This window comes from Anguilla anguilla, chromosome 9 (genome assembly GCF_013347855.1).
Source record: "Anguilla anguilla isolate fAngAng1 chromosome 9, fAngAng1.pri, whole genome shotgun sequence".
In the NCBI taxonomy this organism is placed as follows: Eukaryota; Metazoa; Chordata; class Actinopteri; order Anguilliformes; family Anguillidae; genus Anguilla; species Anguilla anguilla.
In genome coordinates this window covers 30,309,021-30,325,466 of record NC_049209.1, presented here as the reverse complement: position 1 = coordinate 30,325,466, position 16,446 = coordinate 30,309,021, and the positions used below count along the sequence as shown (strand labels likewise).

Here is a 16,446-nt window from a genome sequence, read left to right as displayed (position 1 = left end):
AAAAGTATAAAATTGGAACAATTCAAATATTTATTGAAAGGTTACGCCTTGTAAGTGCCAAAATTAGGGGACAATATAGCCTATACTGAAGGATTCACACATTGTGAAGGTCATTGTACAGGAAAGGTGGAATTTTGAATCGCGATATGTCTTGAAATGCATTTGATTTTTGTCACTGAAGAATTAGGGTACAATATTAACCTTAACTTAATGAATCCGCACAGAGGCATCTTAATGTGTTTAAATGATTTGTATACATTCACTGAATGCTTGTACCACCCTTAAAAGGGTTTTCAGAATAGTATTTCTTTGTTAAATCTGCACATATAGGCAAAACAGTGTAGGTTAAAGATGTTGCAGTAGAATCCAGTTAATTGCATAACAGATTATCACATAATTCGGGTATTTGCATAGAATTTTAAAAAGTTTAGAAAGTTCAATAAATACTTGCTTCTTAAAAATGCACATAATTTGGGGTGATCTGGTTTTGCAGTTAGTACCCTTGCACTTACCTGTGCCTCTTTTAGATCATAGTTTACATAACGCTGCCAGTCTCTGCACTCTTCCCACTTATGTGAATTGGTGGCTGTTTTGCTTTCAAGTGTGCCCATGAAAAATATTTTGTGTTTTTGGCAGTCTACTGAAATCTTTGTCCTGTGGTTCAAAGACTTCTCTTCCTCTGTAGACGGTTGGTGTATAAATGCATTTTATTTACATTTTATCAGGATCCCTTCAAAAACAAGATGTTGCATCACAAGGGGTTTATCCTAAAACAAGTAAAGATAAGTCACTAGATGCGCTACATAAACCTGTCGGTATGCAATGCACCAGTCGGATATCACTTTATTCTGTCATTACTCTAGATGTCGATTGTGTGTCCGTGCTTTACTCCCTTCTCACTTGTCCATAGCGGTGTTATGTGATGGTTTTGCGCTGATGAATACCCTGTAATTATTCCCTGGCTGTGTAATTAGCCGCACATGTGGGCCCATTTCCAGGCAGTTTGCTGTGTGCCTGCAGAGACACCTGGAGATAGCTGCTGAAATTTAGGCCGACATCCCAGATGGTCACACGTTCAATTATTTTTCCAGGCCCTAGTCATCGGATTTGCAATATTCCAATTATAATTTTTTTTGGGGGGCTGCCACAAGCCAATCGGTGTGCTTTCCTTTTGGGTGTTCTATGCAAATTGATCAATTTCCTTACCAGGGACATTTTTCACTCAGGGTTTACTTAAGTGTGCATTCCTGTGCCATCTTGATAAATTTGTGTATCAGCAAAACCAACATTTCAGCAGGATGTTTGATCCAATTCATATGCAGATCACTACGCCTTGCCTCTTCATCCTTAAAGGTCAATAATCAAACATTTTCTACAGCAAATAAATGCTGAATTATTATTCTGTAGCACTAAGGATTTTTTACAATTCACTTCACAGTATGCCCCGGCCTAAACCTTCACAAAAAAACGTATTGATTGGCATGGGGTTTTCTGCATCAGAAAGCCTAGGAGCAGCCAGGAGTTGTGTAATATAAAATAGTGTCAAACGATGGAGTGAAATATGACTGAAATGCATGTTTGATTAGACATTTTTTCCATTATTCCTCTGTGCGTTTTCTTCGGATTTCTCAACAAGCGACAGTACTTGTAATTGTGCTGCCATCTGCTGGTGATGTACTGTAATACAGTGGTAACCAACCCTGTTCCTGGAGATCTACCGTCCTGTAGGTTTTCACTCCAACCCTAACAAAGCGCACCACATTCAACAGCTGGCCATCCTGTTGCGCTGCTAATTGTTGTCAGGTGTGACAAATTAGGGTTGAAATGAACCTACATGATGGTAGATCTCCAGGAACAGGGTTGGTTACCACTGCTGTAATATCACAAAAACTTTAGTAGGCGTCTTATAGAGAGGGTCTGGCTTGCTACTTGGTAATTCACAATGATTTTTTTTTGCCCAATAGAGCTTACAGGTCGTTTTCGTACCGTGGCTGATAAACTGTACTCACGTGGGGGAAATTGGAATATTTACATGAGCCAAAACTTTTTTTGCCCATTGAGCTTTTGTTCAAAACAAATGGCTGGTATGCAGTGAATCTGCTGTTTGTGTTTACAGAACGGCCTTAGAGTTCTGTTTCTGTTCAGACCACGGTCACAGAGTCGCGTTCCCGTTCAGAGTGCTGTTCCTGATTGTGTCCGTGGTCCCGGGCTGCGGTTGCCGTTTAGAATGCGTTCTCGAAATGGCGTTTCCGTTTGGAATGCGCCCGTCGGCGCGACTGAGACCCCCCGCTCCTCTCCCCCAGAGGCCGACGGCGAGGGAGCTTCTGAAGCACAAGTTCATCGTGAAGAACGCCAAGAAGACGTCGTACCTGACCGAGCTGATCGACCGGCTCAAGCGCTGGAAGGCCGAGGGGCACAGCGACGACGACTCGAGCGACGACAACTCCGACTCGTGAGTCAGAGCGCCGCGCCCAGTGCTCCTGCGCCGTCCAACACCGTCACCCGTCACCAGCTGGTCTGTGTTTAAAACCTGCCGCCCCCGCGTTAGCATCACAGCGCTAATACGTGGCTGCGTCCCTGTAAGAGCTCTATGAGCTGTCGCTGCACTGCTGCCGCGCGCTGTCGCTCTTGGTTGTTGTAAAGGTGCAGTAGCGCGCGTGGCGTTCAGGGCAGGGTGAGGTGCGGGTGAGCGGTGTCCGTTGCTGGGGCTGGGGGAGGCTGAAGCGGGCTGTGCTCCTGCTTTCAGAGAGTCCAGTAACAAGGAGAACGACTCGTCACAGCCGGAGTGGTCCTTCACTACCGTCCGCAAGAAGAAGCCCGACGCCAAGAAGGTGACCAATGGAACGGTGAGATTGACTGAGAGAGGGGATTGGTCGTGGGGGGGTTAAGGGAAATCAGTTTTTAAGCATATCAAATATAAAGATATATATATATATGTATATATACACACATGAAAATACCCAAATGGTCTCTAGCTGCTGTTTTGGTAAGTGGGTGAGAAGACTGGGGTACAGCTGAGAAAGTGGGGGTACAGGAGAGGGCGGGTGTAGGAGAGAGGGTGTGGGTGATGGTGGGGGGGTGTTTTGCCGGAGGACCTGGATCAAAATGCTGTCTCTGCCGTCAGGATCAAGACCTCCTGAAGAAGTCGAGCAGCCTGTCCACTGTGATCGCACCCGTGTTCATGGAGGTGAGCCACCCCGCCTCCAGCCACTGTGTCTCCTGACTGTAACCGGTGAGAGTGTGAACAGTGTGAGTAACCCCATCGCGCCCCCCCCCCCCCCTCGCCCCCCCCCCTCGCCCCCCCCAGCTGAAGCTCCAGCACCGCAGCAGCGAGCCGCACCGCAGCGCCATAGAGGAGCTGGAGAAGAGCATCCGCCAGGCTGAGGACCTGTGCCCCGGCATCACCGACCGCGTGGTCAACCACATCCTGCACACCTTCAAGAGGTGAGCGAGTGTGTGTGTGTGTGTGTGTGTGTGTGTGTGGAAGCACATCCTGCACACCTTCAAGAGGTGAGTGAGTGTGTGTGTGAGTGTGTGGAAGCACATCCTGCACACTTTCAAGAGGTGAGTGAGTGTGTGTGTGTGTGTGTGGAAGCACATGCTGCACACCTTCAAGAGTGTAGGGGGGTGTTTCAGGTACGAGGGCAGAGAAATCCCCTGGCGAGGTTGGGGGGGGGGGAGGGCGGCGGTGTACTATGATGAGTGACCGGATTTCTGAGGGGTCCCCTTAAACTCTCACCCATGTTTTTGTTCTCAGGTTTCCAAAAAATTAATGGAGCAAGAGGAGCAGATGGTGAAGACCCCCCCCCCCTCCCCCCAAACACACACAGGACTGAGCAACTTACCTGTACCTGAGTGAACGTCCTACCCAACAGGAATGACAGCACATTTTAGAATTTTTGTTGAAATATACATCTTGAGGTTCTTTTATCAGCCTGTGGTTAGTTGGAGAAGCTCATAAGAGCATTCTGATAAGATTATTATTATTATTATTATTATTATTGTTTTGGAAATTGGTTCCAGGCTGAAAATTATACTGTGTGTTAAAGTTGAAAACACCGATCTTCTGCTGAGCATAAGACACTCTGTTCAGGCATGTATTTTATATTTAAACTCTATTCTATTACTCTTACTTCACTGCTATAGGATATATTTAAGTGTAGAGTTGTAACAATCGGTCAGTTTGGAGGCCAGGCTGTTCAGCCTCGTTTGGTGGGACATTTGTCTGAAGCGGATTACACAACCTGCTGTACAAGAAAATAATTATCTAAACGGGAAAAAATAACATACCTCACAAGTACGCCGAAAGCAGCCTGTTTGACGGGCGTGTGAGAATAGCGAATATCGATCAAATAGAATTCTCTCTTTGGGACTCCGCAAGGGGGCTGGTCCACCCCCATTGGGAGACCCCCTGCCCCCCCCCCCCGGTGTGAGACCCGACAGGCCAGCGATCGGATAGGTGAGTTCCGCAGACAAACTTCCCCAGTTCTCCCAGTGAAATGGGCGCCCCTTCAGTTTGCGTTGGACGTAGCGGGGAAACGGTCTCATTTTTAAATGTTATTTCTAGGTTGTTTTTCATTTTCTTGGAGCAGATCTCCAAGGGGGGGGGGTTCATTCTCTGGCTGTGGTACAGTTCCTCCTTCCAGAGTCTTAAACTCTGTTTTTCTGAAGCAAACACCCGATGTCAGTTTAAAAGCGCTATACACCTGCGGCGATGCAGAGAGTTTTTCTCCTTAGCACGTTTTTATTTGTGTGGGTTTTGTTTGGTCTCATGAAAAGTGTGAGAAATCAAGCTGCCAAGCTCTCCGCTGACCTCTAAACCAGCTCTGAACAAGGTGCCATTGCAGGTTTGGCAGTGACACTGTACCAAGTAGCAAGGTGGGGGAAGTATGCCAACAGGACATCCAACTGTGCCTAAAACTAAAGAATTGTATTGAACTTCTCTATTTTATTGTAATGCTCATTGTCTCGGAAATTGCTTTAAAAAAATAGGAGTAATAACTGTTGCCAGATTGTTTGGAATTTTTGAAAGCAATAATGTTTGGATATATTTTTATATTTTCTGTACAACAAGCAGACAAAAGATTTTGTAAATATTCTTAATCTGGGTTTTCTAAAGAAAATTGTATTTGGTTGTACTGCAGAGAGAGGTTTATAATGTCCTGTAGAATCACTAGTCTTGTAAATCTGTTTTTGAACTAATTTTGGTTTGGGTTTTAAGAATAAATATTTAAATTGTGAGTTTATGGAATGGGATTGGTTATGTGGTTATTTCTTGTGTGCTAATGTGTGTGTGAATTAATTGGTTAAATAATCTATTTCAAACTGCAGGAACTCACAGAAACACCCTGGGAAGAGTTCAGTCTTCTAGAACTCCAGATCTCTGTTCATACAGACATAATTTATTGATGAAATGCATCATCAAATTTCCAAGCTAAAAATGCAGAAATAAATGAAGCATAACTCTCGTCATTCCAGTTGCACACAAATACTCCCATTTTTGTCAGCAGTTTAAATCGTTGGTTCATGCGTGAGATGAAAGAGAGCTGTCCTGCGTTGTGATTGGCTTGGGTACCCCCAGCAGGTGGATGCATTGACAGTGCCAGCTCTATGGCTGACTCAGGACTTCAGAGCAGAGGAAGAGGGGCTGATGGCCGTGCAGTCCTCCTCCTCCTCCACCTCGCCCAGCTGCAGGCTGCCGGAGGAGATGCGCATGCGGGCCAGGGACGCTCCGTGCCCCGCTTTGCCCCCGGAGGGGCAGTAGTAGGGGTAGATGACCTCCGAGTCCGAGTCGCTGAAGCTGAAGTCCGCGGCGCTCCCGGCGCCCAGGACGCAGAGGGAGGCGGGCCGCTCGGGCACGGGGGCGGAGTTTAGGGGGAGGTAGGAGGGGCGAACGGGGGCATGGCGCCTGGACAGGTGGGGGTAGTGGCCCAGCGGGCGGAACTCCGCGGCGTGGGCGGGGGATGGGCGGAGCAGCTTGATGTCGGTCTGACTCCAGGAGCGCTTGGGCAGCCCCGCCTGGTAGCTGGAGTCGTCGCTGAAATGGCCGGCCTCCTCCCTGCCGGAGGCCCCGGGCCAATGCCCGCCCCCCATCACGCCCGCCTCGCAGCCCCGCCCCCGCCGTCGCTGGGGCGACAGGGACGAGGGGTGGGAGAAGCTGGATGAGCGGATGACATCATCGAGGAAGGCGTGCCGGTGGGTGGGGTGGGGGGCGTGGCCCAGAGAGGCAGCGGCGGCAGCGGCGGCGCCGCGGGTCAGGTATGCCTGGGCGGAGGGCGGGAGGGCGGAGATCGGGATGGCTGCCACAGCAGAGCGGAGGGCGGGGTGCAGCTCCAAACCGGGGCTGGGGTACAGGAGCACCAGCTGGCTGCTGTCAATCCAGGGCAGGTTCAGCCCCGGCCCCGCCCCCGGCCCCGCCTCTGCGCTGGAGAAGGAGGAGGACCGCGACTGAGCAAAGGCGCTGGGTGGGGCCAGGGGCGGGCCTTGGGCATGAGGCTCCATGGTAAAGGCCACCTCCACAGCAGATTGGCTGCGCTTTCCCCCAAGAGCCACCAAGCCCCTCCCCTTGTCGCTGCAGGCCGGAGCAAAGGCTGAGTGTGGGAACACCTGAGACTGCTCGTACACCTGCAGAGAAGCACGCGTCAGCTACCTCACATACACACCATCAGTTAAAACACAGACATACACACCATCAGCTAAAACACAGACATACACACCATCAGCTAAAACACAAACATGAACACCATCAGTTAAAACACAGACATACACACCATCAGCTAAAACACAGACATACACACCGTCAGCTAAAACACAGACATACACACCATCAGCTAAAACACAGACATACACACCATCAGCTACAAAACAAACATACATATACGCACCATCAACTACAGCACAAACATACATATATACACACCATCAGCTACAACACAAACATACATATACGCACCATCAGCTACAACACAAACATAGATGTACACACCATCAGCTACAAAACAAACATACATATACGCACCATCAACTACAGCACAAACATACATATATACACACCATCAGCTACAACACAAACAGATATATATGCACCATCAGCTACAACACAAACATACATGTACACACCATCAGCTACAGCAGAAAAATACATATTCATGGGCAGTCCACCAGCTGAGCTGCATTGGCACTGCTTTGGTGGAGTACTCTTCACAGGATACCTTTTACATCAGATATTTCAGTTGCATTTTGGATGTATAAATGTATGATTTTCAAGGATTTTTAATGCAATAGTGCAACCTTCAACTGTAGGGCTTCTTTGCAAGATGGACAGACTTAAAGGCATAAGTATTTTCAGTCCTGGTAGTGGAATTAATGTATAAATCAGTTTGCTTGCTGTCTCATTTATCACTATCAGCATACTATTGCATGATTCCATATTATGCCAACAAAGATGAAAGCATTTTTTTTAATTTGGGAAATGTTCAAGGACAGGGAGTAATATAATAATTTCCCAGGATCCAAATATTTTCAAGGATTTTTAGGGACAGTGAGTGCATTAGCTGGAAACAGCTAGTTGTGTGAAATATGAATATTTTATGAATGTTTAACGAGTAAACTGATGACAGAGTAGCATACCTGTTTGGAGACGTCAGTGAGGAGATCAGGGGAAGACCTGCACTGCCGTGTGTCATAATATGACCTGCAGTACTTCCTGTAAAACACACTACTGATCAGCCGTTTTTATGAATGCGTGCATGCGCATACACACGATGTGTGTGCTCGCTCTCACATGCGTAACATGCATGCTGTACCCATGTGCACGTGCCCACACGCACACACACACACACACATCCGTACACACACTGCACAGTGGGGGTTCCTCACCTTTCAAAGGGCAGGTTCTTCTTCTCAGCCCCTCTCACACAGTCCAGCAGCTGTTTCTGTGTTCTGCCGCTGAAATAATAATCCCCTTTTATTATTATAGCTGAGCAGCTTCCTCTGCCCCCCACCACCCCATCCTGTGGTACGGGCTGGCCTGACCCAGCTGGGGGGACCTGCCTGTATCTGAAGCAGGAGCCTTTGCTGCAGAGCAGGGACTTGTGGCGGGACCTGGGCTCCTCTGACCGGCGGAAGAAGGCGTGGTTCTCCACACACATCTTCCAGAAGGCCTTACACACGTCCCTGCTGGCCATGGTGAACTCCACCGTGTCCCTGCGAGAGGGCTGGGCACGCGCACACAGACGCGCATGCACACACACATGCATACACGCACACATGCATACAGGCACGCACGCACACACACACGCACACATGCATACACGCACGCACACATGCATACACGCACGCACGCACACACACACACACACACACATGCATACACGCACGCACGCACGCACACACACACACACACACACGCACACATGCGCACACACGCACACATGCATACACGCACGCACACATGCACACACGCACACATGCATACACGCACGCACACATGCATACACGCACGCATGCACACGCACACACACACGTGCACACACGTGCACACACACACGCACACACACACATGAACACAGCATCACTAGTAGGATATTCTTAACACATAATTACCCAGCTTTATAGGATTTAGGAAATCTGAAACTCCTCATGACCTGCTCATGTCCCCTTAAGAGAGAACTACTCACCACAATCTTCTCGTGAAGTTTTATCAAAAAGTGTTTCCTCTTGAAACTCAGCTTCCGGATTTTGGCCCAGCTGAAAGTGTTGATTTTTCTGTTACCCTGGAAACAGGGAAAACAACAACACTAGTATCAAACATTCCGAGGTAAATCTTTTACGAATGTTCTGGAGGCAGAACTCGAATGAGCATTCAGAGGTAGATTTTTAACTATCGCCCTCAGGCAGGCGTGTCCAATGTTTCGTGCCACAGATCTTCATTGGTGAGCAGGTGAGGATCTGTGCAGACTTACTTGTGACAGAGGAAGCGAGTGAGTGTATGAGTGGACCAATGAGAGCAGAGGAGCAGAGCTCCCATAAGCCACAGGGTAGAGGGACATCGGAACTGCAGGTGCATCCTGGGAGATCAGCGCTGCCGTGCATTGAGATTAGTGAAGAGACACCTGAGTATTACAGCCTACTTTTAGGAGAGCAGTGTTTACCTGGAAGACCAGCAGGCCCATGTGCGTGACCGCCAGGTTTATCCTCATGCCCTCGCCGTCGCTTGCTGCCTGCAGGCGGATCCCGTACATGTCCAGCTTGCGTGCCACCTCCAGCAGCAGCGCGTCTGACTCCGCTGGGGTCCGGCCCCTGAAGCACAGCAGCGTCAGCCTCCACCCACTTCCACGCTCAACATCCACCTCCACAACACCTCAACCTCCACAACTTCACCCTCAACATCCACCTCCACAACACGTCCTCAACGCCTCCACATCCATGACACCTGCCCCTCAGCAACACCTCCACTTCCACTTCCACAACACCTTTGCAATAGTAATTATCTTGTGCCTGGGTGTCCTTGAAGGTACCGTTTGGGGGGTTCCCTGGCCAGACTTGATATGCAATGACTATATAGATATACAATCTAAAAATGAGTAAACCTCTAGTGGTACACATGGATGATGGCAGGCCTAATGGGTCTTGGCTCACATACCTGTGCCTCTTGTGAAGGCGCATGATCTTTTTGTCCAGGTATTCCTGATTGGGGATGTATTTCTTGCTGTCCAGGTGCTGCATGTCCAGCTGCTCGTCATAGTCGCCCAACTCTGCTACAGGTGAAAACCGCACCCAACACAACGGTCTTCATCTTCACTCATTTTTCTCATCACATTCCATCTGGTCTTACAGTGAAACAGGGGAATTGTAGCAACTTACACTGTAATATATAGGAGACCAGCAAAGCAGTGCTGTTGTCATTACAGGTGAGGCTCCCATTGGATAGATCCTGTTTGATCTGCAATGCAAACAGGTATCTGTGGAAACATAACACATGTGAGCACTGACACACCTGCACAGACAGGATGGGTATGCCCGGTGGGAGGAGTCACACACCTGGTCAAATCTTTCTGCAGCCGCCCTGGATCCGGGGGGAAGAACTTGACGATGAAGCGGAAAGTGATGTCACCGGTGCCTGTAAGGAAAAGAGAGAAGGTCTCGTGCCATTGGTTCAGTCCTGTGCGATCACAGTAAGGCGTCCAGTGAATCAGGCAAGAGAGAAGGTCACCCTATGCTGACCATTCCCTGAACACTGGTAATGTACTGAAAATTTTCACTACAAAATAAAATGGAGAACAGAAAAATTGATTATTTTCAGATGCTGTTCCAAGTTCCACAGATGTCTGAGCAGAGGCATCACTTAAATTACCTGAAACTTACTTATAACCTGTTTTGCCAGTGGTTTCAGGAGCTCCACCCACACCTGCAATTAAAGAGACGCAGATTATAGAAAACTTGACCCTCTGAGAACATCACAAAAATATGTGAGTGCTTGCTGTGAGGCACTAACTCAGCTATCATTCTGGCCATGTCCAAATCAGCGCATTTTCCTACTATTAAGTATACAAGTTGTATATTCAATAGTAGGCAAGTGTGCTGATTCAGACTGGAACTGGAAGCTCCATCCACAGACTCTCACACTAATCACTGGCTTATTGCTGACTCCACCAACAGTCTTACAAAGGACCAATCACTGGCTCCTCCCACAGCTTCTTGCAGGACTAATCCTTGCCTCTACCCACAGCCCCTTAGACAACTAATTATTGGCTCCACCCACAGCTATTCACAGGACCACGCTTTGTGTGTCACTCACGTAGCCACCGCTGTGGTGACGGAACTCCAACCCAAAGTATTCCTTCTCCAGGAGCTTCAGGTGTCCACACACTCTGTTATAAAAGTCATTTCCCATAATCCTTGGCTACAACCAAAACAAACAAAAGTTAATGCTGTCATCCTGTGAATCTAAAAACAATCACTCAGTCAGTTCACTTCGTTATGTGCATTAGGTAAAAGAGTATCTCTGCGCAGCAATAAACAGTAAGCAAAATGTTTGCCTCTAAAGATGTATGTGATACTTGTACAATTCAGCTCCATCATGTACAAAGCAATGTCTATGACAGTAATTACACGATTGTCTTCATATTTAGGGCAGGAGGAAGAAGCCAAAGGGAGGCGTTTCCTCCACCGGTCAGTTTATTTCCAACATATTTTCCCACAGCAGCCAGCCCATGGGTACACTGAGCCAGTTTGTTTCCACCTCTACAGGGAGAAATGGGTATAATGCAGTGGCAAAGGGGTGTAACAAGGCAGGCAGCCTGGTGCCAGGTCTACAGTGGAAACGGGGAATAACTGGTGAGCTGGTTTCAGTTCCGTAGAGGGAAATGGGGTATAGACCGTCTCCACTAGAGACTACTATAATTTAAGGATCTTCAGAGACCACAGCCTATTTTTGTCAATACTGAAGAATACATTAATAAATGACATAGATGCTGTTGTTGATGGAGTGTGTTTCTCAGTGGTGAGGAATATGAAAATCTAACTGAACTAAACAGCGGTTGTCCTGTTTCCTGGTGTGTTTAATTAATTTGTTGAAGATAAAATTATGTACCTTTGTAGGATAAAGGATATAAGGAAGTTGGTCAGATTGAACCCAGTTTATCACATTGCTGTGGACAATATGGCCCATATCCTTGACCCTTTTCCATTCACCACAATAAAAACAGAATATCTTAAGAGGATCTGGAACTTTTACATAAGATAATTCTTTGGGAAAATGGGCGTGTGTGCATTGTCCCCATTAAATAAACACAATAAAAAAAAACAAATTCATCTTTTCAGCAGTGTAGTACTCCAACCACAGTTAGACCATTGCCAAGCTAAAGCTATTTGAAGATGTGAAGACTCATTTCGATGGCAATACATTAAAAAACGACTGCTCTGTCCCCGTTCTTAGAAAAAGGGGGGGGGGGGGGGGGTAGAGCCATCTCATGCCCAGAGGTAAGAGGGGAGGAAGTGGGCCAGATGGATATGAGCACACGCAGAGAGTCAGCCTCTACTCCCACAAGCCCCGCAGTCACTCTCTCGCGCCACTAAGGAGCTCCCTCTTTCTCTTCAGCGGCTAGGGCTCCACGCGCATTGTCCTCACTCTCACGCAGGAGATGTGTACAACACGCCCTCAGGCGGCCAAACTCCAAAGCTCAATGCGAACAAGCACGAGCAATAATGGGGACCATAATGCCGACACTGTGCCAGCAAAGCACATGAGACAGAAGAGCACCATCCCCCAACAGTCAGTATAACCAAAGGAAACGCAAGATAGAAAATGATAAAGATGAGCAGGGCTCACGCAGGTTAGCCCCTTTGGGGGTGTGTTGGTGAGTAGCTCCGTCGTAAGTTTTAATTAGGTTTTTAGAAACTCCACTATTACTCTATTTCCAACTAACATAACTCAATAAAATGGGAATTAATATGGTACAAATATGCGTACAGTACAATTATAAAATATACTTTGAGATTATTAACCGAATAGATAAGTTGATATTTTCTTTACCTCGACTTCGAACACATGCTCAGAATCGTCCAGGAAGATCACGCGCACCTGCAGGCTACCCTCCTTGGAGACATTGCGTGCGCTGGCTCTTTTCTGTGAAGTTTTTAAGAAATGGAGACTCCCGCGGCTATCCTCCATGGTCACCTCCTATTCTTCGCCCCTACGACAATAACACAATCTTTACCATTCACTCTCCGCCAGTTTTAACTCCACACTGCTCCGATTGTCTGGAGAAATCACCGAGGTTTTGAGATAAATCGAGGTTTTTGGACAGAGCTGCGAACGAGGTATATTAAGCATGGCACGGATTAAACACTTTCCGTGAATGCCACATTAGTGTTATTACCTACAATTGCTTAATTGTATTTGAGTAAAATATACTGTGGCCAATGATGTGATTCTAAACTGATTTTTTTTTTTTAAATCCCGAAATACCCTTTAACCTAAACTCTACCAGAAATCAGAATGTTGCCTGCGTTTGCCGCTATTAGATGACATTACAATCACTTGACAGACGCTTGTATCAATTACGATGTACAGTAGCATACGGATAAAAAACTACCGCCACGACATTTATTCTAAGTCACTTGTGCGACTCTAAATCATGACATCTTGCATTTTAACTACTTTATATCAATGTAACACTTATACACATTTAAACAACGATTCTCGTCAACAATTAATATATAGTAACACACCAAGCTATTTTATTTTCCCCAAAAGACCACTTGCCTACACATACATTAACCAGTAGATAAAATATACCTGAATTTCTTTCGTTTTCGGATGTCATAGTCCCAGCATTACCGGAGATAATTCCATTAGGGTGTTCAGTCCTGTGATGCTTGCTTCGCGTAGGGGACGATGTCGCCTGGGGCTACAGAGGCGACGCCACAGCCACCTGACTGTGCTGTGGCCCCTCGTTGGGGAATGCCTAGAGAACCTTTACATGCCATTTGAATGGGTACTGCTGTTTTGGCAAATTTGGATGTTAAATATGAAGCAACGTGTGGATAAATACCGGCCTGCAGAACTAGGCCTTCGAAATTAGGCACGATTTAAATGAAGACATTAGGAATTATTTAATTGAACAGTGATTATATAATCATACAAATAAATTAAATTTACAAAAGAAAAAAAACAGAATAAAACATGGTAAATGATAACATGGTTTTATACTGTTTGCAGCGTCAACTAGCTTAGTCTGCTAAAGGACCGAACTAATTGCTATGTAAACAAAAAAGTCAGATTACATGAATACATCACTTACATTACACTATATTACATTGCACTCACTTAGCAGACACTCATCCATAGGAATTTATCATCCTTGTTGTAGCTAGACTGTTCAAATGGTTCCAGTGCCTGCATCGTCCCCATGGTATGGAGCCTGGACTCTTCCAGTGCTGAGTGTGGTCTGAACAGGTCCCCTGGACTCTAGCATCCATCACCTAGATAGCACCTAGGGATAGGCTGGTTTCAGTTCGCACGTCCATCCACTGACCAGTCGGATTCCTGCAAGTCCACCAGTTGAGTCTTCCTCTGACTCATGTCTGTGTGAGCCTAATTTGTATACTGAAGTCTATAAGGACAAGGGATCCTTCTCCATTTAGAAAAGTGATCTTCTGAATGGAAAGCAAAGGAATACCAAAGTGCAGCATCACCAGGATGGTGCAGAAGGCCAATTTATCAATCATACATGTAGTTAGCTAACAATTAGACTTGTAAACAAAAGTAAATGCTACTGAGTGGTCAACAAAATATTTTGAACATGTAGGGAGCAGCCAAATACTTTTGCTAACACTATTACAGAACTCAGCTGAGACTGTTTCAAAGAAATAAGACATGCCATTACGTTTGACATTCCAGACCAAATCTAATTCTGCAGTTTAGAATGTTTATAACGCATATTTAAAGTTAAGATTTTTATGCAAATACACTATACATGTGCTTGCAATACTAGCGAGGAATGCAACTATTTAATAATACCACAAGATGGCGCTTTATGCGTATTAAATGACGGCGACAAGGGGTACTATAGGTGAGCACTGCGCCACGGAACAGGAAACTTTTGTATGCTCCTCAAGTGTACGCGCGCGCATCAAGAGTTCTGTAAGGGTTGGGCGCACCTGCATAAGCCAATCGTAAGTGGCAGTTGCCTGGTAAAATGGCAATTGTACTGGTAATTATAGCGTTATGACAATTTTTCAACTTAAGTTTTTAACTTTATATTATATATTTGAAATGGGGTGCATTCTTTCACTGTATTTCTCCACGTATCAAATGAGTGGCATTTATGTGCTCTTGGCAATTCGGTACGGATACGTTTTAAAGACGAATGTCGACGTGTAAATCATAAATCCTGGCTCTGTGTGGCCAAGCATGTCGCAAAACGATTCTTTTTTAACAGCACGTGGAGTAGTCCTTTTGTAAGGGAAGTGAGTCTTGAAGAGCAAGGTCGAGGACGGTTTCCAAGAGCGATACCGTCCGCAAAAGCATGCTGAGCGCAGCAGTGCTTGCGCTTGCCGCAAGTAGCAAGCATCGCCTATACCTGTATGCAGCGTTTGCACACCCGTGGGGTCATCGCGAGCGCGCAGACGCGGGACAAGCAGTCAAGGGAATCTGTGAAAAAAATGCAAATATTCAATAACCAAGACCGAATTCTCTGTGGTCTTCCTAACCGCCCCCCACGGAGACACGCACGTCTGTCTGATCGCTGTCTTGCCGGTAGCAGTATTTACCCTTTGCGTTATAATGTCAGGACTTGCCATGCAGAAAATTGATTCCCAATGATACAATTGAGAAATAGGGTCACTCACCAAGAAATAAAGAACAAAAACTCCAAGACACAACACAACGCAATGGTGGAAATAAACGACTGACGGCCGATTTAGGCACGCGCCTGATGGGATTCCATCACACTACTGCTGGAGATTTGCCGTTTGGTGTACAGTGTCTGCAGGGATTGTCAGCCATCTGGTGGGTGACTGGGGCCGCAGAGCCATTACAGCTGATCTGTGGTACTGTGCGTTAGCGCGGTCTGCAGGGCGCGGGAAAGGCCAGCCTGCCGTCTACAGTGCTCATAGAAATGCAGCGTGTAAACCCACAGGCAAGTCTGTCTCGTGCTGCCAGAAAGATGCACGATGTTCGGATAAAGCAGGCCATTTTGACAAGATACTAATAACTGAGCCATGTGTTTAAGGGGAACTCATCGCCATTTCTCCAGTAAACGGCCTCACCAGTACCGTGATTAAATTAGAGAAAGACAAAGAGACTGAGCTCATAGCACTGTTTGAAGACCGAACCATATGTTCCACCCAGCTCTCAAACTAACCCGTCTCTTCTTGCCGTCTCCGCTGTCTTTGTCTTCGCCGGAGCCCCTTTTCAGTCCTCCCATTCGTCCCAAGTGAATGGCCGGTTTTTTGAAAGTGGGAATACCTCTCAAATGTTAAACGGCACCTCGGCCTGTGCTGCAGCTGCTGTTCCATCACATATCATTAGGTTAGTTGGATTTTCCGCATGGAAAATGGTTTGCACCTGTCGGAGAAAATGTTTTCCACAGTCCATTCAGGGTGCATCATTAGCGCGTAACTTTTTTTCCTGTGTGCGCATTTTTTCCTGGAAAAAACAGGCAACTGCTTAGAAGTCATGTCACAAGAGGGGCTTTCTATCATTTATCAGAAGTCTAGAGACAAGAGATATGCGATTTTATTTTCCCATTTTTCTTACAGTAGCCTATCTTTAAACGTCACTAAATTAAGAGTTACACTTTCATGAATACAAGTAAACTAAATAAACCTTGTTTATATATTTAGTATACAGCAACCTTGAGCAGCTCAGTCATTTGTAATTGTAATAAGCTATGGCAGAGAGATCACAGTAAAAGAGAAGCATTTGAAATATGAATCGGT

At 46.5% G+C, this 16,446-nt stretch overlaps 2 protein-coding genes across 2 annotated transcripts in view; one reads left to right on the top strand and one right to left on the bottom strand.

The window, feature by feature from the left end:
- The window catches only part of stk26 (serine/threonine protein kinase 26), a 24,867-nt gene extending 19,621 nt beyond the window's left edge, over positions 1-5,246 (top strand). The window contains exons 8-12 of the mRNA XM_035431946.1: positions 2,304-2,452; positions 2,747-2,846; positions 3,125-3,187; positions 3,308-3,444; positions 3,758-5,246. Of these exons, the coding sequence (XP_035287837.1) occupies positions 2,304-2,452; positions 2,747-2,846; positions 3,125-3,187; positions 3,308-3,444; positions 3,758-3,773 (465 nt within the window). The 3' untranslated portion in view covers positions 3,774-5,246. The remainder of the gene's footprint in view (positions 1-2,303; positions 2,453-2,746; positions 2,847-3,124; positions 3,188-3,307; positions 3,445-3,757) is intronic.
- Positions 4,937-16,446, bottom strand: LOC118234985 (FERM domain-containing protein 7-like). Its single transcript, XM_035431913.1, has 13 exons — positions 13,301-16,446; positions 12,536-12,695; positions 10,799-10,903; positions 10,366-10,408; positions 10,042-10,120; positions 9,865-9,962; positions 9,644-9,758; positions 9,153-9,300; positions 8,679-8,774; positions 8,053-8,216; positions 7,879-7,947; positions 7,630-7,705; positions 4,937-6,624 (listed from the first exon to the last, which is right to left on the bottom strand). Exons 2-13 carry the CDS (start codon positions 12,671-12,673, stop codon positions 5,620-5,622), a joined length of 2,136 nt encoding a protein of 711 aa, XP_035287804.1. The 5' UTR covers positions 12,674-12,695; positions 13,301-16,446; the 3' UTR covers positions 4,937-5,619.